The following is a 24,178-nucleotide window of genomic DNA, read 5'->3' on the forward strand; positions in this document are numbered from 1 at the left end:
TTTGCTCTTCCCGGAAAACTTGTTCAAATTTTCCGTTTTTTAAGAAAAGCTTCTTAGAACCCATCTTTATTCTTGTGCTTGCGTCTTTACGCGTATTCCTCTTTCCAGTTCGGATTTCCTCTCGACTATGGATATCCCCTTTCCGATGCACCCGTCACCCACCTTGTGACGCATCAGGAATACCCATCACCTAGTCCTTTCCTACCGAACTTACGGTACAATCCCCTTCACGATGCTCTATGTCACCCATCCTATGACGCATCAGAGATGTCCGTTCTCGGATGGTCGGATACTTCTTCCCGATGCTCCCTTTCACCCATCCGATGTTACGCATCAGAAGTACCCGTTCCTGGTGGCCTTACAGATATTCTCGTTCACAGTGCTATCGTCATTACTTTGAATGACGCACTAGGAATACTCTATACTCGGATGTCTCCAGTGAGAAAAACCCTCTCACTTAAAATTCCAATAATTCATTTAGAATTATTTTTCTTTGATGTTCCAAGCGAGAAAACCCTCTCACTTATAAATCCAATAATTCATTTAGAATTATTTTTCTGTCAGATAAAGCCAATTTAGCAACAGTGTTCATATTATCGGCCGTTCATTCAAAAATTTGCAAAGATAAAGGCATATACTCACTCAGAAAGGGGTTCCTTTCGCTTGGGGACAAACAAAGATTACCGTCTTTCAAACTCTCAAAGAAAAGTTGACTCCTGGACGAGTGTTGGCCTTGCCAAACTTACAAAAGCCATTCGAAGTTTACTATGATGCTTGTGGTCGCAGTCTAGGAGCAATTTTGATGCAAGAAGGCCATGTCATTGCTTACGAGAGCAAGATGTTTTTTACATCCTGAATTGGTTACACAGATTTACCGGAAAGAGTTGTTGGCAGTTATCCATGCTCTTACGCAATGGCGACACTATCGACTCGGAGCCGATTTTACTGTCTTCACAGATGATCAGAGTTTATGCTACTTCTTGTCGCACCCCCGACTCACCAGTTTGTTTTGGAGGGAAATCTGGGAGAACATTGCCACGCGGTTGCAATTCTTTTCCTCATTCCACCCACACGTACAAGGGCAATCTGGAATAGCAAATTCAGTGGTTTTGGATTTATATCAATCTTCACATTTCGGATCAAAAGACTCAATGGTGTTTGCCCTTGGTAGAATTTGCCTACAACAACACGGTTCATCGACTGGGAAGGTGCCATTTGAAGTAATCGAGGGTGCTAAGAGGTTCCTCCATTTCTAAGCACCAAAGACAAGATTTTTGAAGCGGATCAGTACACGAGAGATTTGGATACTGCTTTTGCCAAGGTTCATGGCTCGAGAAGCCTCAAGCACGGTATAAGAAGGCAGCTGATAAACATCGACGTGACTTGCAATTGAAGGAGATGATTGGGCTCTTACGATTTGAGAAGGGACGACTGAGGAAAAGAAAGGGAAAGAAGCGGCTTTTTCCAAAGCTAAGTACAAAATATTATGGCCCTTTCCAGATTCAAGAAAAGATAAACAATGTCTCCTTCATACTGAAGTTGCCAGATACTTGGAAGATTCACAATGCTTTTCATGTGAGTCTTTTAGAACCTTTCGAGGGTGAAGTGTCAGGCGACAGGAAGCCTGAGGAGCAACCTGAAGTAGAAGAGAGCGAGGAGATACTTGTTTCTGAACAGATACTAGAAAGGAAAGTGAAAGATAAAGTGAGGTTCTTAGTCAAATTCAAGAACTATACGAAGTTGGATGCGAAGTAGATGGAGAAGGAGGACCTTGCAGATACTCCTAAAGGCTAAGATATTGAAACTTTACCTTGAGGATTTTGGTCTAGCTGCGTCTATTCCGAGAGATTCCGCAGATCAGCACGGTTGAATCTCGTGCAGACGGGATTGCACGAGGGGAGTCACTCCGCTACTTTGTCACAGATTACCAAGATGGAATAAGGTCATTGATTTCCCTTTGGATTTCAGGGACACTGATGTGGTGACAGTATTCTGCTTTATAGCTTTATGAATGAAGTACTTTGAAATGGGAATTCCCGAAAAATGAATCTGATTTATGTGTGCTCTCTCATGTGATTGTGTTTGAGTGCAGGTTTGGAAGACGAAATGACTACAGCATTTGGCCTTAAGATTCTATGGACATGATAACGATAAGAATTAGTTAATCCGACATCGGTGAGGTCAAGTGTAGATCTAGATGCGATTGCTAAACACATTGTCGAGAGATCATGGTCCTAGATCTCGATGGATTTTATGTGATTTGATTTGGATATGCTTTGGATGTTCAATGACTGTCGTCGCTGGCAAGTGCTGGATTTGTGTCACCTAGTGCCTCTGTACTTAGAGTCAGTGTCTATTGAACTAGTTTGTGGCTTGTGTCTGATTTCTGCAGACGTAATCAAGGGCAATTACAATTCTTTCAAGAGGGGGGTATGTCACAAAATGATGACGTGGCATGTCCGACCGAAAATTGACAGATTTAAAGTTTATGAGTTGTTCCAACTTGTAGCGTCCTGTCCAATGGGGCCCTTAGACACAAGACAAAAACAAAAAAAGAGGACAGCGCGTGGACAAGCTAACATGGCAGTCTGTACGGACAGTCTCGCGTTTCACGCTCACTGCTGACGTAGCATCCGTACAGATTTCCGCAAAGTACGGACGCTAACTTTGTGCAAGCTTTTGGGACCTGAAGCTTTAGGGACTTGAAGCTTTTCTTGTAACTGCTTTTGAGAGGCCATGGCCCTTTATATATGTACCTAGGGTCTCTTGTCCGCTAAGATTTGCTCACAAGCACTGAGCAGAGAGGACCCTCCGATTTTGTAACTTTGCTCAAGCATTAATATAAAAATAAATACCGAGGGGCGCCAGACTTTGGGCCAATACCTCTAGGCACGGAACTACGCCCGGCCGTGTCGACTCTATTGAATTGTGATAAAGTTTGTGAAGTGTTTTGACGTGATTCTCTCGCGTGTCGTGACAGATTTCCGACTTGGGGTGTCCAAATCTGTTATAACACAGGTATCCCACTCCCATATCTTCTTCTCCATCCCTTTCACCATCTTCAATTCAAATATGTTCATTAATTTCAATTTTCTTTGACAGTATTGACTGTGTTATAAGCATGCAAACTTCAGTTGTTCATCATCTTTCATCCAACGGCTCGTTGGAAGTGGTCACAAACTTATAGAAAAATCCCCCTTTTGTGAGGATACATCCATCCTCATCATACTCGGGTTTCCTTCTAATGGACTGAAAAAATTTTCTTTCGTCACCATGCTCGACATAAGCATCATGATCAATAAGCCTCAAAAGTAGGCTCTGCTACAACCTTAAAACCCAGCCTTTAAAAAGTGAAGCCTTTAAAGGTAAAACACTAGTACATTGGTACAATTATAATGTACTATACCTTCATAAGTTAAAACACTAGTACATTGGTACAATTATACAGTACTATTAATGTACTATATGATTGTCACATTGACTGATACACACACAAACAACCCTAATTCCTAGAAAACTTTGTTCCTTACCTCTTGAGCGCTAAGGTCACAAAATTCAACCTTACCTAAGAGGATCTACCTTTCTTCTTATTGGCCTACGCTTACCCCTATTATTGATGCAAAGAATAATCCTTGATGAATGTTTAACCCTCACACAATCACACTTCAATGCAATCGTTTTCCTACCCTGTTTTCCACACTATTTCGGGCTTCACCATCCCCCCCCCCCCCCCCGTCTTTCTCTTTTCTTCAATGTTTTATACTCTTTAGTGGGCGTAAATAACCTCGTCTCCATTTTGATACTTGGATATCTCTCCCTCCTCATGATTATACTAAGCCATGGTTGGGGAACAATTTTCACTTAATTAGTCATCACATTTACTTGTTATGATCATTGTTTGGTGGTCATAGCAATGTTAGACTTGAGTCCCTTGTACTATCTAGTGATTGTGGTCAACATTGGGGACATCCGTATGTAACCGAACATTATGTGATGTGGCTCTCCATCAAGATGCACTCAATGGTGCACTAGATACGATGATTATTAAACGCATGCAATATTAACCTTCTCTTGTAAACCGCTTGCTATTTAAAAGCAAACTCCTCATGTTATACCACCCCTATATTAGGATCTTCCACCATTTTTTGCAATGTAACCTTCATATATTTTATCAATCCTTAAAACTAATCTATACTTGTAACCACCCTCCTTATTCTACCTTAAAAACAAACTACACTTACATATTGACTTCCTACCACCATTGAAAAACCACTTCACTCCCCCTTTCTACCCTCTCCCCTTCGCTCCACCCCCGCCTCAACACCAATAAAGAGCTCTTTAGAAAGTCCATTTGGTGATCCTTGTCCCCATGCCCCCCAAAAACTAGGAGCCTTTTTGTAGCATTTTCAAAAAGGGAAGCTACTACTTGAAAACCCAAACATCAATTTTTCCCCCTTTTCTTGCTTATTCCAACGGATATATGAGACTTTCACACGCTAAATGTTTTAAACAGCACCAAGAGGATGTTGATAAAAAGTGACACATATATGTTCTACATATTTCAAGTCCTAGACCACAATCTGTGTAAGCTTTTGTACTCTTAATCTTCTACGAGGTAATTGTAAGATTCTTTGCAGACTTGCTAGTCATCTCCAACTTTTCTCTTGCCTACCCTTGTACAGATGTCTAACGTCGTCTCCATTTTGATACTTGGATATCTCTCCCTCCTTCTCATGATTATACTAAGCCATGGTTGGGGAACAATTTTCACTTAATTAGTCATCACATTTACTTGTTATAATCATTGTTTGGTGGTCATAGCAATGTTAGACTTGAGTCCCTTGTACTATCTAGTGATTGTGGTCAACATTGGGGACATCCATATGTAACCGAACATTATGTGATGTGGCTCTCCATCAAGATGCACTCAATGGTGCACTAGATACGATGATTATTAAACGCATGCAATATTAACCTTCTCTTGTAAACCGCTTGCTATTTAAAAGCAAACTCCTCATGTTATACCACCCCTATATTAGGATCTCCCACCATTTTTTGCAATGTAACCTTCATATATTTTATCAATCCTTAAAACTAATCTATACTTGTAATCACCCTCCTTATTCTACCTTAAAAACAAACTACCATTGACTTCCTACCACCATTGAAAAACCACTTCACTCCCCCTTTCTACCCTCTCCCCTTCGATCCACCCCCGCCTCAACACCAATAAAGAGCTCTTTAGAAAGTTCTCCTATCACCATCACCCTTTGCTCCACCCCACATCAACACCAATAAAGAGCTCTTTAGAAAGTCCATTTGGTGATCCTTGTCCCCACACCCCCCAAAAACCAGGAGCCTTTTTGTAGCATTTTCAAAAAGGGAAGCTACTAGAAAACCCAAACATCAATTTTTCCCCTTTTCTTGCTTATTCCAACAGATATATGAGACTTTCATATGCTAAATGTTTTAAACAGCACCAAGAGGATGTTGATAAAACGCGACACATATATATTCTACCTATTTCAAGTCCTAGACCACAATCTGTGTAAGCTTTTGTACTCTTAATCTTCTACAAGGTAATTGTAAGATTCTTTGCAAACTTGCTAGTCATCTCCCACTTTTCTCTTGCCTACCCTTGTACAGATGTCTCTAAAAGATTTATAACATTACATATTTTAGAAATCCATCCAATGCATGCTTTGAACTTTCTCCAAAAAGAGAGTTAAGGCTTAAGCGGAAGTCACTTGTAGTACTTAAAGAGGAAGCATGAAAAAGACTAGTGCCTCTTAAAGCTACTCTAAGAGGAAGTTTTTACACTAAACTACAAGTGGAAGTACGTTAAGAGGCACCAGTATTTTTCATACTTCAAGTTCCAAAATGAAACTTCTTGCAACTACGAAAAATACAAATAAGCCTCTTGCAATAAAAACATAATATCGTCCTGCACATGCAGGCACAGAAGCCTGGTACAGCTTCTCCGCAACACCAAGCAAGTCAACAAAGACAAATTGTATACGTACTTCTTTTCAATGCATTTATCAAAGCAGGAGTGTGTCAATCTGCATCACCAAAAAAATCACAGAAATCAGACTGATGAAGGTCATACTTTAGTCTGTCTGATAGAAGTTTGCAGACAAAATGTAGCCAGATTACTTGTTATAAAGCTCGACCCGGTATTCCATTTCTTGCTGTGCCATTCCAAGCATCTGCATTATAGCCACAAAGCTTCACAGTCAGACAAGAAAAAAAGAAGTAAAATCGCCGTGACCATGAATGCAACAAATGCTAACGGTGATATGAAGAGTAAGATGAACAAAGAACTCCAACAAGTTAGGAAGGACCAGTCCAACTTCTCAGTATTTGGCGTTCCACTACCAGGATCACACTCGGTCCACAAAACTCACATGCCTCGCCATTGTGGAACAGCCGAAAAAAAAGCAGAAGCTCTTACCATAGAGCAACGCAGTAAGAGCTTCGTATGCGTGCCATGCACTTGAAACATAAACAGAAGTTACCTCGTCAGACGCATTCTTCGCCATAGCTGCTTTCAACACTTCAGACCTGGCTATGCTCAACTCTAGTAGGACTAAACACGAGATCGATCGTTGGTTAATATTTGTATCTACTCTAGTAGGACTAAATACGTGATCGATCGTTGGTTCACGCCTACATAACCCAATTCTGCAAAGATGTTTCAAAGGACAATATTTGTATCTACTACACCTTCAAGGAAAGTAGGCAAGTGTAGACTTGTAATAGTTTCTAAGCTCAATAAAAGATGGGGGGTCTCTTGGAACTCTCAACAATGGTCTTACAGATTTGAATGTTTATGGGCTTATCCTCTCTCAATCAAGCAGAGTTGCCTCATGTGGCCGAAACTTCATCGCGGAATTTGGACTAAAACTCTTGGAACTCTCAACAATGGTCTTACAGATTTGAATGTTTATGGGCTTATCCTCTCTCAATCAAGCAGAGTTGCCTCATGTGGCCGAAACTTCATCGCGGAATTTGGACTAAAAATGCTAAACAAATTGGGGTTTCAAATGGGATATGTTGCAGATGTAAGTTACATGAAGATCGCTTCTCATAGTAAGCCAATAAAAATCACAACATAAGTATTGTAATGTAGTAACAAATCCTCTATGGTTGGCATAAGGTGGTTTATGCAACTTTTCAATGAGTAAAAGATGAAAAGGTTTTGTGACCACAATTTCTGTTTAAAATAAAGAAACTGTTCTTGAATAGTATATTCCAAGAATGTGTGCACATAATTGTCAAGCATATACAACCATGTGGTTTTAAAATCATCATCTTGTGCATAAGTATCAGGCATAGAATCAAATGAAGTACCCATAATGGTTGATAGATTATTAAGAGAGGGTCTTCCACTCAAAGCATCAGCTACGACATTTTGTTTACCAAGTTAGTATTGACTATTGGGCTAAAAACTTTGAATAAAAGTAGCCCACTTAATATACATATTATATATTAAAAGTTGAGATAATAAATACTTGATAGTTTCTTGATCAGTTTTGATTATCAAATCAACACCCATTGCCAAGCCCAAGGTAGGATTGAGGGGGCAAGCCCTTAATCTACGCATGCATGGTCAAGGAGACTCCTAAAATAAGGACCACGGGTCTATATAGGGATAAGGTTGGGTGGAGATGATTATGCAGTAGTCCTACAGTCTTACACTGGTATCAAAGCATTGTTTTTGTTTCTAAGGAGGAAGATCATGGGTTTGCCTTGCCAAAAGTGGGGCACACTTTGCATGCATGAGCTTTGATTAGGAAGCTAGGTGTCAAAGAAAATTTGTGTGGGCACATCCGCCTATGGAGAGGAGGAGGGCAATGGCAACCTCGATGTTTTTGCACGAGGGTGCCACCAAAAGGGTGCATGTTGGCATCTTGCACAAAGCTCAATTCAACATCCCTGGGTGAAATCTCCTATAACATCTTCTTCTTCTCCTATTTGCATGCTGATGCCGATGCCATAGCCGATTTTTCTTAAAGTTTTCACAAGCGGTTGCCCTAATTGAGGGTTGGTCATGCTGGTGGCCAAATTTTTTGCCTGGGAAGATTTCACACAAGAAGCCTAACCACACCGTAGCTTTGGCAATCACTACCTACCAACCACAGTCACTTGGAGTGTCATCACAATGACGGTGCTATGTTACAACTTTTGCATAGGTGCCATCATGCTTGAGGCCTTGGCAGTTTTTCCAAATTCGGGTAAAGTTGCAAGAGTCATTATCTCGGGTGCATGGCAACGCATGTCAGAGTCAACATAAAACCTATCAAGTAAAGGAAGTGAGGCTCTGAGGCATGCAATTAGTCCCTAATGTATGCATGCATTCATGTTTCCGATTCAAGCTACGACAAAGTTTTACCAAGGATCTCAGCACAGGAAGCTTGGCACTTGGAGGTGCTTGAACATGATGTCAAAGCTTGACAGGAGTTAGTTGTTAAGTAGCCGAACAATCTTTGATGATCTCTATATCAACATACAAGATGTAGTAAGGGAATCAAGAATACGACAACATGCAAGGCATTTTGCCGAGTACACCAACAATGACATGGTCATTAGGTTTGCGATTTCATAATTTATGTGGGTTTTCTTAATCCATATATGAGTTTATTTTGCAGGATTCCATGAACAAGTTTTCAAAAGTAAATTTTTGATGCAAGAATTACTCGAAGAGTAATTATGTCATCACGTTGGATAGAATATCTAAGTCTAAGAGCGATATACAAAAGTGTCTTTTTGTATATTGGTTAGAATGCATTATGGGTATGTTGTCGCTATTCTATGTATCTGCTCTTTGCACTCTACAAACTGAGGTACGCTTTGTCAATGCAATAGTGTTATATGACTTGCATTAATTGCAGATAATTTTCATGCTTCTATTATGACATATTACTTGCCATCATTGCTTCTTTGTTGTCATAAAATCTAATATCTAACTAACCCAAATGATTTTCTCATATTAAACTGATCATTTACTGTGGGAGAATAAACGGCAACAAGAGTTATAATATAGACATGTGCTTAGGGACGGGTTAGGGACCAAAGTCGATGGGTCCAAATGAGAGATGGTATGTCAAAGAGCAATGCTAGCTAATGGAGCTTGAAGGACCTTAGGGTTAGCTTCATTATAGACCTCCAAAGGTTAGTGTTAAAAGTCCTTAGACCTAGGACCTTAGGCTAAGCTTGAGGTGGAAACCCAGCCCAAGCTTGGGGTGCTTGTCGTGCTTGCTGACCTGAGGTGCTTGTCATGCTTGAAATGATTAAGGTACTTGGGGACCAAGATGCTCGAGGTACTTGAAGTCAAAGCAAGGCCTACAAAGAAGGGGGCGAGCCCCAAGAGTAGGGGGTGGGGTTGAATGGTCTTTCCCTCACCAAGGGACACCCCTTGCTCAAAGAGGCCAATAGGACACATGTCAAGGCCTTAGCTACGTTGCCCACATAGTGTGCCTAAAGCCTATTGGATACCTTTGAGAGGTCCAATGAGAATTTAGTTGAATGAATTAATTGTTTAGCTTTATTCAAGTCCTCTCTCCCAAAGGGGTAAGGAGGACACTTGTCCTAATGCTACCCTTGTCTCTTGTTATACACAAAGCTTGTGATTGGCTAGAGCTAGAAGAGGGGTTCAACCCAAGCAAGGAGGGGGTGTGCTTGACCATATACCCTCTCTCATTCACTCACACACACTCTCAATTCTCATAGTGTGTTGTGCAAGAATACCATCTCCTTCTCCAAGCTTGAGAAGTTGAGAGCCTACACCAACGACTCTTGGCTATGGAATGCAAATCCAACCCACATCCATGCTTCAATGCTATGCTATCCATCTTCTTCATCTCCATTACTATGCTACTATGCTATGCTAAGCTCTATGAGTAATGGTATGAGAGGACTCTATTTCTTTCTCATAAGTTACTTCCTCTTTCTCTTCACTACCCTCATTTCCTGCTAGCTCTCTCCACCTTCAAAGGTGTTTGAGGTCTTGGGATTGAGGCCGGGGACAAGTTAATGCTTTCATTTAGCTAAGTTACGGCCATAATTGTGGTGCATGAAGCTCTTTATCTTCATTACACCATCAAGGTTTCAAGGAACACGAAGTTTGTATTGTACCAAATCTCTCTTTATGGGAGAAACTATAATACAAAAGTCTTTTGGAGGGGGGACATGCTCCACATAAATCCGTTCCTCAATTGTTGTCAAGTTCTCTAATTCTCTCTCTTGCAAAGTATTGCTCATGCCAAGTTAATTAAGTATAATGGTTATGTTGCTACTTCTAATCAAGTTCACCCTCTATTTTTGTGCGCTCCTTGCCGCACTGTCGAAGCAAGGGACTTGCCAATACACCGTATGCGAGCCACAAACGGCTCCAAGCACACAACAAGCCTAAACTAGCAAGCTCAAGAAAACAAAGGGTGTGTCACTCACCGCTCTACGCTCGCCTTCGTGGTGGATTCCTCGCCGCGATGAAGAAGAAGCTGCAGTCGTGCCGCGCTCAACCGCTTCGCCGCCGTCGTGCCTTCGCAATGCTCGATCGCACACACACTCTCCCTCTCTCTCTCTCTCACACACACACACAAGGAGGTGAAGAAGAAGAAGAAGATGGAGATGGAGCAAGAGCACTCTTCAATTGCACAAATGAGAGAATGAGTAAAAATTAGGTTTAGTTGGCTTTTATAGGAGCTCACCCCATTCACACTTGGGCGCCCATGCTTAACCAACTAATCCCTTGAATGTCCAAGTTAAAGTGCGCCTCTCATCGGCGATCACTCTACCTTTCCCTATTGGTCCGACAAGCCCGGTACCTGACTCTATCGAATACATAATACGCGTCCATCGTAGGTGATGGGTGTCCGTGTGCCGTGAGGGTTAACATGCCCCCCTTCCTGATGTAGATTCCATCCTCGGAAGCTATTGAGTTGAAGCTGGTTCGTCGAGGTGGAAGAGAATTTGAGATGAATGTCCTTAGCCTTCTTCAGTCACTGCAAAATCAAACAACATTGGCACAGTAATGGCATTCTCTTAAAAAGCATATGCAGTTTTAGGTAGAAAAATTGATTGGTCAAAGAATTTCAAACAATTTGTTAGCAATGAACATTAAATTGCAATGTAATCAAATGCATAAACAGATGTAAAGGCAAAAAATTAAACAAGTCTGGGGTCGATAATTTGACGGTCGAAAAGCACTAGAGATCGAATATTAATACCATGGGTAAGCTTCTTAACTTTCTGTGGTCAATTAAGTTGTTTAATCGCGAGAGCCAAGTATTCATGTTCGAGGGCTGACTAGAGGCTATATCTAGAAAACTTTGTAGTTAAGCTACCATAAAAGGAATTTCTCATGAAATCATCGCCTGACTGATTACTTTTTCTTTGACCCCCCAAGGTCTTTTCACAGTGATTCAATTATGATGTGTGTGCTTATTTTGTATGCCTTGGGTTTTTTGCTTTTCAAGGAAAAGCGCCCACACTGGGAACCTCTAGGGCTCTAGTACCATAGGCGATACATGTGAGTGAAGTACCAAATCAAGCTGAGATTTCGCTTCCAGCTTAAAATTTTACATTGTGGCACTTTGATTTTTTGTTTGTTCATTTTCATCATTTTAATTTTGTAACTTTGGGAGGTCATATAACATTGTTACATTCCCCAGGCTCATCACATTAGTAAACTCCCTTTATAATACTTAAGCTAAAGGTCAATAGGGTTAAGCCCACTAGAAAGCCCTAGTACATTTCATACAATGCTGCCTAAATCGGATTAAGAACCTAAGTAACCATTGATTATTAGGAAGGCATTCCCCATGGTATTAAGAGAAGATTTCTAATACCTAGCTTGGTCAAACTAGCTTAGTCGGACTGCTTGATTTTTACACCTAAACAAGTGATTATGACAAAACACTACATTTAATTAAATGTTTGATACTAACCAATGCGCTGAATATTATGCTACCAATCACAATCAAAGCAGACAAACATGGATGCAAAAAAGATAACGGCAATGCTAATGGACAAGAAACACCTGTTTGTGTTGATGGTCGCGCTTGATTTGAAGTGTGAACGAGAGAAAGGTTCCATGAAGGTCCAAATCCTATCAATAGCAACACGCTCCTGTACACACTAGGAAACAAAAGGAATACCTCCAGGAGGCACATCAGTGGGAAAAATTAAAACTCCTAAAAAACAAACTCAAAACACAATCTAGACCCCTAACCTACCTATCTGTCACCCCTTTTAGAATCAAGGAAAGAGGATATTATATAAACCGGGTGGCCACCCTAAGGCTAGGCCTCTATCCTCATCATCTAGATAAATAAAATCGTTGTCCGTGAGGCCATAGTCTTCCTCGGTCTCTATTAGTTCCTCTTCATCATCCTCTTGTGCAAGCATGCTAATCAAGAACCTCGTGATGCGTGGATACTCATCTTGTGCAAAAGAATAAGCATGTGCCATTGGAGACACATTCGCCACTGGGTAGGGATCACTAGTTAGCCATAGACGTATCAGCCATTCTAACTCCTCAAAATTTCTCTCACATGCAAGGCTCTCTATCAAATCCCATTCGCAAGAAAGTATAGGGTAGCATACGTAGAACACTTGTTGAAAAGACAAGGGGTACCTTTCATCAAAAATATAAGTGCATGCCTCTGGTGAAGTAGCCATTTCTGACAAGACAGATAGATTTGGTTAGGCCTTTAAAACATAAGAGTTGTTTTTGTGTGTTGCTTGACTTGACACGGTGAATTTGGACTTATATGTAAGATCTGATAGGGTGCTCTCTCATTGCTAGGCGCTCTTGCTCTTTACTATTTTTGTTTTTTTGTGAGTATAAGGCTATATATATACATTCCCTAAGATCGGAGATTAAGAGGTCAGGGAAAAAGGTTGAGAGGGAAGCAAGTGAATGATGGATGTCCACAAACACTCCCCCCTTCCTTGGGTAGATCATACCATTTGAAATGAGCTTGTCACCCTTTGAAACCAATTGTTCCAGTTGGTAATAGGTGAGGATTTTTGCCAGTAGTTTTCTATTACCCTAGGTGCCTCGTCAAGTTGTAAGGGTGGTAAGGTACTCTCCCAGGATTTTATTTGCAACGTTGTTGTAGGTGGTGAACTTACCCCGGAAGGTGCAAACTCTTTCGTGCTTGGATGGATATGTACAGTGGTAGGTGGAGGTTGTGTCGAAGCTTCTATGTGCATATAGGAACTACATGAAGAGCAAGAAGCTTCATTTGATTTCCCTGTTCCTGAGCTAGGTGGAACAAATCGTTCTTTCTTTGGTACCCAAACTAGCTCTAGAACGGGTGTGTAACATTCCATGATTTTTTCCTTTCCGCGATTTTCAATTTGTTTTGGAGCCACAGGATTGGGTTTACATAGGCCAGGTGACAGGTAAGAGTACACTTTACGTTTGGGCACCCAGATTTGATCATTTCCTTCATAGTATCCTTGGGCTTCCAATAGTCGTTTAGGAATCCAACGCAGCGTTTCTTTACATTTCTTGGAGTGAGTGGTACGGTTCTTACTAGGTTTCCGTTTTTTTGCATCAACCATGCTCACTATAGAGGTTTTAGGGACCCACTTGTATGTTTTCTCTGTTATATTAGGATGGTTCTTGTGTGTCTCAAGCTTTCTTTCAACTACATTAGTTGAAGCTCTAGAGAGTTGGGCTATGGGGACGTATGGTTCAACCTCCTGGACATGCAATGTCTTGGGTTTTATTTCCTTGGGCAATATCTCAGGGACTATGGCTTGAGTGGTAGGGCTAAGAGTTGGTTTTTGCGTTGTAACACCCCCAGTCCCCCAATCAATAGTGCATTTGGTGGCTATCATCCACGTGCGGCCTAGGTTTATATTACCCTCCATAGTTCCAGTAGGCATGACCAAAAAGTCTTGAGCTACCACCCCATTGTCATAACTGACAGAAGTGTGCCAGATTCCAAAAACCGCAGTTTTTTTCTTGTTGACACCCTTGACTTGGATAATACTCTCAGATAGAGGTGGCTTCCCTAACTGACACCACACCCCATAGGATAGCAGATTGTATTTAGCACCCGTGTCCAATAAGGCGTTATATAGCACTTTTCCATAGGCACTATTTAACTCAATGGGGTATCGTAGAGGTGTGTCAGAGTCCAACCCATCCTCTTCGATTTCCACGTGGAATGCATTTGTGACCCCAAGGTTAGCCTCTCGTTTTTGTCTTATACGTTGTTGTCGCTCCTTAGCCTCAGCTTGAGCTTGTATCTTGTTTAACTCGGTTTGTGCTTTGGCGGCCTTCTTTTGATGAATGGCCCGTAGTTCTTCTTGGCTTAAAGGATCATAATATCTTTTGAATTTACTCCCATTGAGGAATCCAATGGTTTCAACTCCATCAAGAGTTTCCACACGAAGGGTACCTTGTGGGGTAATTTCACATACTCTATATGGTCCTTTACCAGCATATTTCAACTTTTTCTTCTCTTTACGTACTCCATACATAAGGACTTTATCACCAACTTTGATATCCTTGTCCTTCACATGGCGATCAAACCACTTCTTTCTCCTATCCTTTTCCACAAGAGCATTTTGCACAGCCAACTGTCTCTCTTCGTCTAGTTTTTCTAAGATAAACAAACGCTCGGTTAAGGGGTTACCATTCCATCCTTCTTGCGAAGCTACCCTAAGACTAGGAATGACAAACTCCCAAGGCATAACCGCTTCTTGGCCGTATACCATTTTGAATGGCGTACAATTAATAGCCACTTTATAAGCAGTACGATAAGCCCATAGAGCAGATGTCAACTTCGAATCCCAATCAGTGCGATGAGCTTCTACCGTCTTGGTTAAAATAGAGATTAGAGTATTGTTGGTGCTCTCGGCTTGTCCATTAGCTTGCGGGTAATAAGGTGTAGACTTATGGTGGGATATCATAAAGGTCGTGGTAAGCTCTCTTATTACCTCATTTATAAAATGGGTACCATTATTACTAACAATTTCAAAAGGGCAACCAAATCTTGTGATAATGTTCTCAAAAAGAAACTTAGCTGTTGTCCTCGCGTCAGCTTTTTGTGAAGCCTTAGCTTCAGCCCACTTTGTTACATAGTCCGTAGCAACTAGAATATATCGAGATTGAGTGTTGCGAGCTGCGGGACTAATTGGACCTACAAAGTCTAAGCCCCATTTTTCAAATGGTTGGGTTACTTTAATAGGATGTAAGGGCATTCTGTCCTTGCGCTGAGTGGTCTTGTAACGTTGGCACTCATCACACCCTTTTGTAAAAAGTGATGCATCCTTAAATAAAGTTGGCCACCAATAGCCTGATTGCAGCACCTTTCTAGCAGTCAGGTCCCCTGAAAAATGTCCTCCTGCTATGCCCATATGTGCTTCTTGCAAGATATACAAATATTCATCCTCGCGGGCACAACGCCTAAGAATATCGTCCTTGCCTAATCTATACAGGGTTCCGGCAATCAAACAATAGGGTTCACATTCTTTTACTAGCCTTCGAGCGATATCCTTACGAAGTTCCTTGGGTGGAAAACCATTAACTAAAAAGTTAACAATGTTCTCACTCCATTCAGGCATAGTCTCAACTATGAATAGGGAAGTATCGGGTAATTCATCATCAACTCCTGTAGGGGCTTCACCATTGGGTATGCGAGACAAATGATCAGCCATGACGTGCCTTTTACCGGGTCTCACTACAATCGTGAAATCAAACTCAAGAAGAATTAACAACCATCGTGTGATTCTTCCTGTGGAGCATGGCTTGTTTACCAGATACAGCAACGCTTGATGATCCACATAAAATACAAACTTGTTTGCCAGAAGGTAGTAGCGAAATTTCTTTACTGCATAAACCATTGCCAAACCTTCTCGCTCTGTAGTGGTGTAGTTCCTTTCAGCATCGTTCAATTGACGGCTTGCAAAGCTAATGGGATAGTCCAATTTATGTTCTCCTGGTTGAGTGAGAACACACCCAATAGCAAAGTTTGATGCATCAATATGCACATGGAAAATGACATCCCAGTTAGGTGTCCTTAAAATTGGAGCACTTGCTAGTGTTTTCTTCAATTGTTCATAGGCCTGGTCACACTCTTCGGTCCATTTAAATTCAATGAGAAGCTTGTACAAAGGACGTGCTATCTCAGCGAAAAATAAAATAAACCGTCGATAATAACCCACGTGTCCCATGAACCTTTGAACTCCCTTGTAATTGGTTGGTGGTGGTAACTCTAGAATCACTTTAATTTTGCTCTCATCGGTTGAGATACCATTCTTGGATACTATATGCCCTAAAATAACTCCATGCTTGACCCAAAATTGGCATTTGAACGGGTTCAATGAGATACGATATAACCTACATTTTTCAAACACCTTCCGCAAACATGATAGATGTTCTTTCCAAGAAGAGTAAACACAAAGGTCGTCTAAGAAAGCTTCACAAAACTCTCTCAAATATTCTTTAAAAGCAGTGTTTATTAATCGTTGGAATGTAGCAGGGGCATTTGTTAAGCCAAAAGCCATCACACGAAATGCAAACACGCCAAATTCTGTGATGAAGGCAGTTTTAGCTTGGTCCTCTAGCGCTATCGTGATTTGGTTGTAGCCTGAGTACCCATCTAGAAAGCTATAAGCTTCCTTGCCTGCAACTCTTTCGAGTACATGTTCGGAATATGGTAGGGGGTAATGGTCTCTTCTAGTAGCTGCATTAACTTTTTTGAGGTCCACGCACACCCTGAGTTTCCCATTCTTTTTTGGCACGATAACTATTGGCGACACCCATTCAGAGTGTTCAATAGGATATATGAACCCACATTTGATAAGCTTTTCTAGTTCTTCTTGAATGATCTTTGCGTACTTAGGATTCATCGGGTAGGGTCTTTGTTGTACGGGCTTCGTAGTGCTAATCATAGGGATTGTATGTTGGACCACAGAAGGTGGAACACCTTTCATATCATGGTATGTCCAAGCGAATACGTCCTTGAATTCCTTGAGAAGCTCTTTGAGGACCGCCTCTTCAACTTCTGTGAGGTCTTGGGCAATAAAAACAGGTTTTGATTCTTCACCGGGGTCAGCTAATTCTATTTCTTTAACTATTGCCGGACCATCATAGATTCCATTATTCCCATCGATAGGTATTCTTTGGGCTTTTGTGTACACAACCTTTGCTTCCCCTGTGGTGTAAGATTTGAAATGTTCTGGTGCAGGATGCAAGTCTGTGGATTCTGGTTGTGCGTTGGTTTGTGCTTCCATTTCTGCTTTCTTGTGTTGTCGAGCTAACTCTTGGTTTTGACGCCTCCTTGCAGTGCGGCTCAACTTTGGCTTGTCTATGATCTCTAATTGGGCTATGTCATGGGGTCGTGGTCTACACCACATAACATTTTGGAGATATTCACCCCAATTGTCTACCAATTTTCGATGAGCATCACATGCTCCTATATAACTGAGCCATTCTGCTGAGGATCTCTTCTTGTTTATCCTAGCACGTACATTGGCTCGATATCGACGCCTCTTAAGGTTTTTCTTTTTCTTATTTGAGACCTGCTTTTGATTTGCATTTAGATCTGGCTCACTAAAGGAGTCCTCGTTGGTGTCCTCTTCACTCTCGGAGGAGCTATCATCGGTTGATGTGCTCGATCCTTCCGAATGTTTTGACTGTGAACTTGCTCCACTCTCTAATTCATGAGATTCAGAATCCGTTTCACTCTGGGAGTCAGTGTCCAAGTCGTGTTGGTCAAAGTCTTCTATTGAGCTATCAGTGTCACTGTCAGATTGGTCCACAATTGCCTTGCCCTTAGAAGATGCATGTATGGCACTTATCATGTTCAGAGGTGCAATTTGTGGTACCTCTTCCCCCTCTGGTGTGACCCAAGTGGTTCCTCTATTTCCCCAGGTATCTATGGTTGCAGCTAGGTGTACCCAATCCACATTGTCCGACTCAGTCATCCCAGGTAGGATATCCATATAAGGAGAATCTTGGCCAATGTCTGTATCTTTCTTACAAGTGTAACAATATTGTAGTGGGGCCGAGTGAACTGTGGTGTCAGAGCGATGATCAATAATGGTTTTACTCCCTAAGGGGTGTACCTTACCAGTCACCAAATCCACTCTAAGGACAGAGTCTTGGAATTGCAAATAGACATGATTTTTAGACCAATCGTGAACCATTTGTGCTTCCCTCATGAATGGTCGTCCTAAAATCATTTCATATGACATAAGGTGTTTAGAGAAATCCATTACAATGAACGTATGTCGCACCTTGTATCCTAGAACTTTGATCTTAAGATCCTTGAGCATCCCCATAGGTTTGGCTATGGTACCACTTGCCATCTTTACCACAATGTTAGTAACACTGAGGCGGGGTTTTCCCATGGATTCCCAACAATCTTTTGTAACGATGCTAACTCCCGCACCACCATCAAGAATTCCCTTTATAGTTAATCCCTTGGTAGTGATGGGTAGGGTCGCATTAGACTCGTCGCCTTCAAAATACTGCCCTAATTCGTTAATGGGTACCTCGATCACAGACTCGTGTCCATCTAAGTCAAGTGATTGCACATGATTTTCCTCATCAATCATAATCGAGTCAGGCCTATTTGGTTGCGCAAACTGCGGTAATCCCGTTCGTAGCTCTCCGTTAAGGAATGCTCGAAGTGCAAGGAATAACTCAGGATCTCCATACAGCTTTGCTATGATCGTGGTTCGGACCTCAGAAGACATGAAGTCCACTAGTTTGGCAACATTCATTGGCGTTTTGCAGGGTGTAGGTCCTTGACTAGGAACTGGTGAGGATGGAATCTCATATTCCTCAATGGGATCAGGTATTCCTTCGTTAAACATCCTTTCCAACAAGAAGGGTGTATGCTCACTTTCTGATGTCCTGTCCTCACTCCCTTCTTGGATGATACTAGATATGGCTAACGGTCTATGGTTCATGTGGGGTGGATGAACTTGCGTGGGAAACACTGTGTCATGAATTTTGACCTGCATGGGTTCTGGTTCTAGTTTCCTTTGAGTCTCCTCCACTAAACCTCTTAGATGTTTCACCTGCTTAATCTCGTCTACAGGGTTTGGATACGTCCCAATCTTCTTTTTACGATTCTTCCCTTTTTGCCCCTGCGGTTTATCTTGGGGGTCTTGGATTGGATTTGGAAACACTTGTGGTGTTTTCAGAGGCTCTTTATGGTTTTCTCTCATTCGGTTTTCATTTGGTTCCATGTTACGGTTTTCTTTGTCGGTCTTTCCCTTTGTGGTATTGGTTCTAGTCTCCATTGTCTCGACTGAATCTGAATCATCCTCGAGGTCATTCATATACACGGGGTCATCTCCTGTTCCTATGTTTGTTTTGGAACTTGGCTTTGAATTTTCCGTATTCTGCGACTTCGTCCTTCGTGTCTTCTTTTTCTTTGCTTGGATAACTGACGCGGTATCTCTCTCTTCGAGGATATGTCCTGGCCCTTGAAGCATGGACCGTGTAATCGCATAAGCGGGTGCGACGGGTGGTATTGGTGACGTCACACTAGCAATTTTGACCAAATTCAGGGGTGTGATTTTAGGCGCATTTGGGTTATAGGGGCATTGGGCAATCAAGTGATCTATGCCACAACGATTACATGTGAGTATTGGCATTGCAGACGTGCTCCCTTGATTCACTTGCATCTGTGCAGCATTCTTTTGCAGCCTAATAGGGCATTCCGCTACTCGATGTGGTCCACCACACTCGTAGCATTGAAGAGGTGGCCTCCTAGCCTGGGTGTTGATATTTTGACCTCTGGATGCGAGAGCAGCAGCTTGATAAACCGGCTTGACTTGTCCCCAACAATCTTCCATGTAGTATATAGGACATTCTTCCAATGTATCAAGTCCGTAGGCAATACTAGTGTCTATTTCCTCCTCACAACCATCTGCATAAGCGTTTGATGGCTCGCAACCCACTTGGTTCATAGGGGCGACTCTTGGATGCGGGGGCTGCGGTCCTAGCACAGGAGGTGGTAGCGGTGTAGCTTGTACAACATTTTGAGATCTAGGGACCATGTGTTGCGGTAGTTGCTCAACAGGTGGAGTAGGCATCAATACAGGAGCTCGAGGCGCATCCGTCCAGGCTACAGGTGGTCTATTTGCCATCATACGTTTGATCATTAAACAATCCTTAGCTTGGTGACCATACCTACCACATGCGTTGCAAGTTCCATTAAATTTTACTCTAAACGTAGGGCACTCACTAGTGCTATGTGGACCTAAGCAAATGGAACACCATTGTTGCTCCCTTCTTGGATACATGTGACTATTTTGAGGGGGTCGATTATCCTTAAGAGACTCTTGGATTGCCTTGGTGAGGTCTGTCAAGAATGTCTCAAATACCTTTGGCTCATTGGCAATGGGCTTTGCAGTCATGGGTTCATACTCAATGGCTTGTGAGCTAGTGGATCTCGTGTCAGTAGACACCCTCATGCCTGCTATCATCAAGTTGTCCTCTAATTGGATTGCATTGGCAGTGACATCTTCCCAGGTTGTGATACCTCTAATCACTAGTCCATTATAGATTCCTTCATTCCCCAACCCTCGAATGAATCGATCAAGCAGTTGGTTATTGTTGAAGCGCTCATTTACAGGGCAGCGAGAGTTTAAGTGCTTTAGACGACTAATGAAGTCCCTTACTGACTCTCCTTCCTTACGTTCGGCCTTCTGTAGCTGAGATGCTACACCCCAAAGCACACCTTCTCGTATGTACTCCTTTAGAAACAACCTTCGAAGGGTAGGGTAGATTGTTTTCTCATCCACCCTTAGGGTCCTATACCAATCTCCAGCCTTCCCACTTAATGTCAAGCTTAAGGCATTGCACTTATGTAGTTCGTTGCGTTCCCCTAAGGAATCACATACTTGTTCAAACACTTCAATGTGTTTCCTAGCATCTTCATCCCCATTGAATTTTTGCGTGAGTTTGGCAATTTGTACTGCCTTACTTCTAGGCTCTCTATCAGATGCATGACGCATATTTTCCGCGATAGATCGACCTATGGTTTGAGCAAACGCTGCCAAGTCACCTATGTGAGGAGGTAGGGCCGGTGGAGGTACTCTTGGAATCATATGTGGGAGAGGAACGGGTACCGGTCTTGGCATATGTGTAGATGATGCAGGATATGGAACATAACCGGGCATAGGTCCACTCGGATAAGAGCTAGGGAGCGGCACTCGAGGAGCATAAGCAAGTGGTACAATTGGAGGTGTGGGGGCCATGTGTGCATAAGGGGCTAGAGGCACATATGGTCGAGGCCCCATATTAGGTACTACGACACTAGGTAGTGGCACTGCGCTAATCGTAGATGTCATCGGTACATTCTCTGTCAGGCTTATCCCTGGAGTGAGCACTGTGTTTTCCTTAATAGAGGGTTGAGCCAAGTTAGGGAAGCTAAAGTTGTCGCTCGGAGGCTCAGATTGCATAGAGACCCCAAGTGAAATGACGTAAGATGGGTCCATGGGGCTCATTAGAGGAGTCTCCATTTGAGATAGAGTAGGCTGTTGAGCCTTGCTCGTATCCAGAAATCTCATGGGGCCAGTTGAGAGTATATTTACCCCTCGGTTTTGCCTTTCTGATTGAATAATGCCATGGATAACATTACAGATCATTTTTTGTTGATCTTCGATGCTCGTGGCACTAGAGGTGGATTGTACAATCTCTATCCATCCTACATGGTAGGCGTGGCCAGAGTGTAGATCCGTCAACACCTCAGTGTGGAGGTCGTATGTCCAATGATCATTAATGAACAATCCTTCTAGAGTCGACGTGTTAACGGTTTCTTGTGAGGTAGAAGCAATGTTGCTCCCCGTGGTTTTACTTGCCACCAACGGTACTCTAGAGGGAACTTCTGAAGGAGGCAGCTCAACAGGGCCTTCTTGGTAAGAAGTTGGTAGGATATCCACATGGACACTCTTTGGGGGTGTGGGGTCCACGTGCGATGTGAAAGGAGATTCCACTTCCCCACCCCCTTCGCGTGCTTCATCTGCATCAGGTTCCGAGCGAGTAGCTCTACCTAATGTTTCCATGAAACGGCTAAACATACTAGTACTAGGCTGTGGAGCTTCGGGAGGTGCATGGCCTTCTCTCTCAGTGTTTTGGGTAGGGTATGCTTCCATGATTTCTGAGTCGGAGGAGGAATCACTAGCGGCTATTTTAGGGTCTTGGGTGGTGCTACCTTGTGTCCCCGCTGAGGGTCTAGAGCTTATCGTGGATGGGTAATGGGTGTCCGTATGAACAGAGGCACCCTCAATATGCTCGTGTTTTAGCACCCGCCCAGAGCGTAAGTGCATGTGCTTTTGATACCCTTAGGTGTCAAAAAGCTGCTCTAGGAGGCCTTGTGACTAGTTTTTAGCGTGTTTTTTGTTTGTTTGTTTTTGCTAGATTTTTTAGAGTGTGTCGTGGAATGGGCCGTGTGATAGCTCGAAACGAGCGTATCGGTCAGAGGGTCGTGCCGTGCTTTACAGCCCTCCGTTTGGTCACTCTATGCCCTCGAAATCCCTAAAACTGTCAATTTCCAGTAGGGAACTAGGCCCAAACTAGAAAGTCTAAGGGTGCAAGTGGGAAGAGAAAGGAGGAGAGTGGAGGACTTGTCCCACATGCTCTCATTCTCTCTTGAGGGAGTAGGGTATATATATAAGAGTGAGTCTAGTATATATCATAGGATTGAGGCCTGGGCCTGGGCCTGGGCCTGGGCCTGGGCTTGGGCTTGGGAAAATGATCCCGATCTATCTTTTATACAAACCAACCCGTCCGTTTTAAGAGTCACGTTTTTTATTTTCGAAAAATTTCGCCGCCCACTCACTCGCGTTTTTTATTTCCGAATTTTTTTTCCTTTTAATTTTATTTTTTTTTTCAATTTTTTTTTCTCAAAAAACTTTTTTTTTTCAATTTTTTTTTGTTGATGCAGAAAATACAGAAATTGAAAAAAACGCAGAAATGCAGAAATTGCAGAAAATGCGGAAAATGCGGAAAAAACGCAGAAATTGCAGAAAATGCAGAAAAAACGCAGAAATTGTAGAAAATGCAGCAAAAACGCAGAAATTGCAGAAAATGCAGCAAAAACGCAGAAATTGCAGAAAATTGCAGAGATTGAAAACGCCGAACTTGAAAATGCAGAAATTGCAGAAATTGAAAAAACACAGACAATAGCAGAAATTGAAACTTGACAGCAATTGCAGAAAACGCAAAAAACAGAAACCTTCCACACACTCCTTCCCTGCCTTTCCTATGATAGAGATTGCACCACAAGGAAGCGTAAAGTGCTAACCGAGCTTAGTGTAGGGCATATCCCCGGCAGCGGCGCCAAAAATGTGCGCTCCTTGCCGCACTGTCGAAGCAAGGGACTTGCCAATACACCGTATGCGAGCCACAAACGGCTCCAAGCACACAACAAGCCTAAACTAGCAAGCTCAAGAAAACAAAGGGTGTGTCACTCACCGCTCTACGCTCGCCTTCGTGGTGGATTCCTCGCCGCGATGAAGAAGAAGCTGCAGTCGTGCCGCGCTCAACCGCTTCGCCGCTGTCGTGCCTTCGCAATGCTCGATCGCACACACACACTCCCTCTCTCTCTCTCTCTCACACACACACAAGGAGGTGAAGAAGAAGAAGAAGATGGAGATGGAGCAAGAGCACTCTTCAATTGCACAAATGAGAGAATGAGTAAAAATTAGGTTTAGTTGGCTTTTATAGGAGCTCACCCCATTCACACTTGGGCGCCCATGCTTAACCAACTAATCCCTTGAATGTCCAAGTTAAAGTGCGCCTCTCATCGGCGATCACTCTACCTTTCCCTATTGGTCCGACAAGCCCGGTACCTGACTCTATCGAATACATAATACGCGTCCATCGTAGGTGATGGGTGTCCGTGTGCCGTGAGGGTTAACAATTTTCTCAAATTATTCTCATAAAAATGCTCACTACCTACAGTTTTCTAAATTCTGCTATTCTCAATGTTCATAGTTCATTTCCATTACATTTGTTGATGATTGGCAAGGTCGTTCTTATCTTAGCTCTGCGGGAGCTTGCATGAATGATAGCTAACACGGTTTAGCTCTTAAGATTTTTATCATGCGTAGCATGTGAGTGTTTGAAGAGGCCTCAAAATGCTTCCAGCCCAAACACCAGTCGGCCTAGGTTCATTAGTGAACTATTATT

At 42.5% G+C, this 24,178-nt stretch overlaps 1 protein-coding gene across 1 annotated transcript in view; it reads right to left on the reverse strand.

Moving 5' to 3' along the window:
- Nucleotides 1-6,665, reverse strand: part of LOC147457217 (mitochondrial import inner membrane translocase subunit TIM10-like) — a 62,077-nt gene extending 55,412 nt beyond the window's left edge. The window contains exons 1-3 of the mRNA XM_086513548.1: nucleotides 6,519-6,665; nucleotides 6,157-6,209; nucleotides 6,024-6,062 (exon numbers count right to left, since the gene is read on the reverse strand). Of these exons, the coding sequence (XP_086369674.1) occupies nucleotides 6,024-6,062; nucleotides 6,157-6,209; nucleotides 6,519-6,542 (116 nt within the window). The 5' untranslated portion in view covers nucleotides 6,543-6,665. The remainder of the gene's footprint in view (nucleotides 1-6,023; nucleotides 6,063-6,156; nucleotides 6,210-6,518) is intronic.
- Nucleotides 6,666-24,178: the final 17,513 nt, after the last annotated feature.

Source organism: Adiantum capillus-veneris, chromosome 5 (assembly GCF_014529385.1).
Source record: "Adiantum capillus-veneris isolate H3 chromosome 5, ASM1452938v2, whole genome shotgun sequence".
Classification (NCBI taxonomy): domain Eukaryota; kingdom Viridiplantae; phylum Streptophyta; class Polypodiopsida; order Polypodiales; family Pteridaceae; genus Adiantum; species Adiantum capillus-veneris.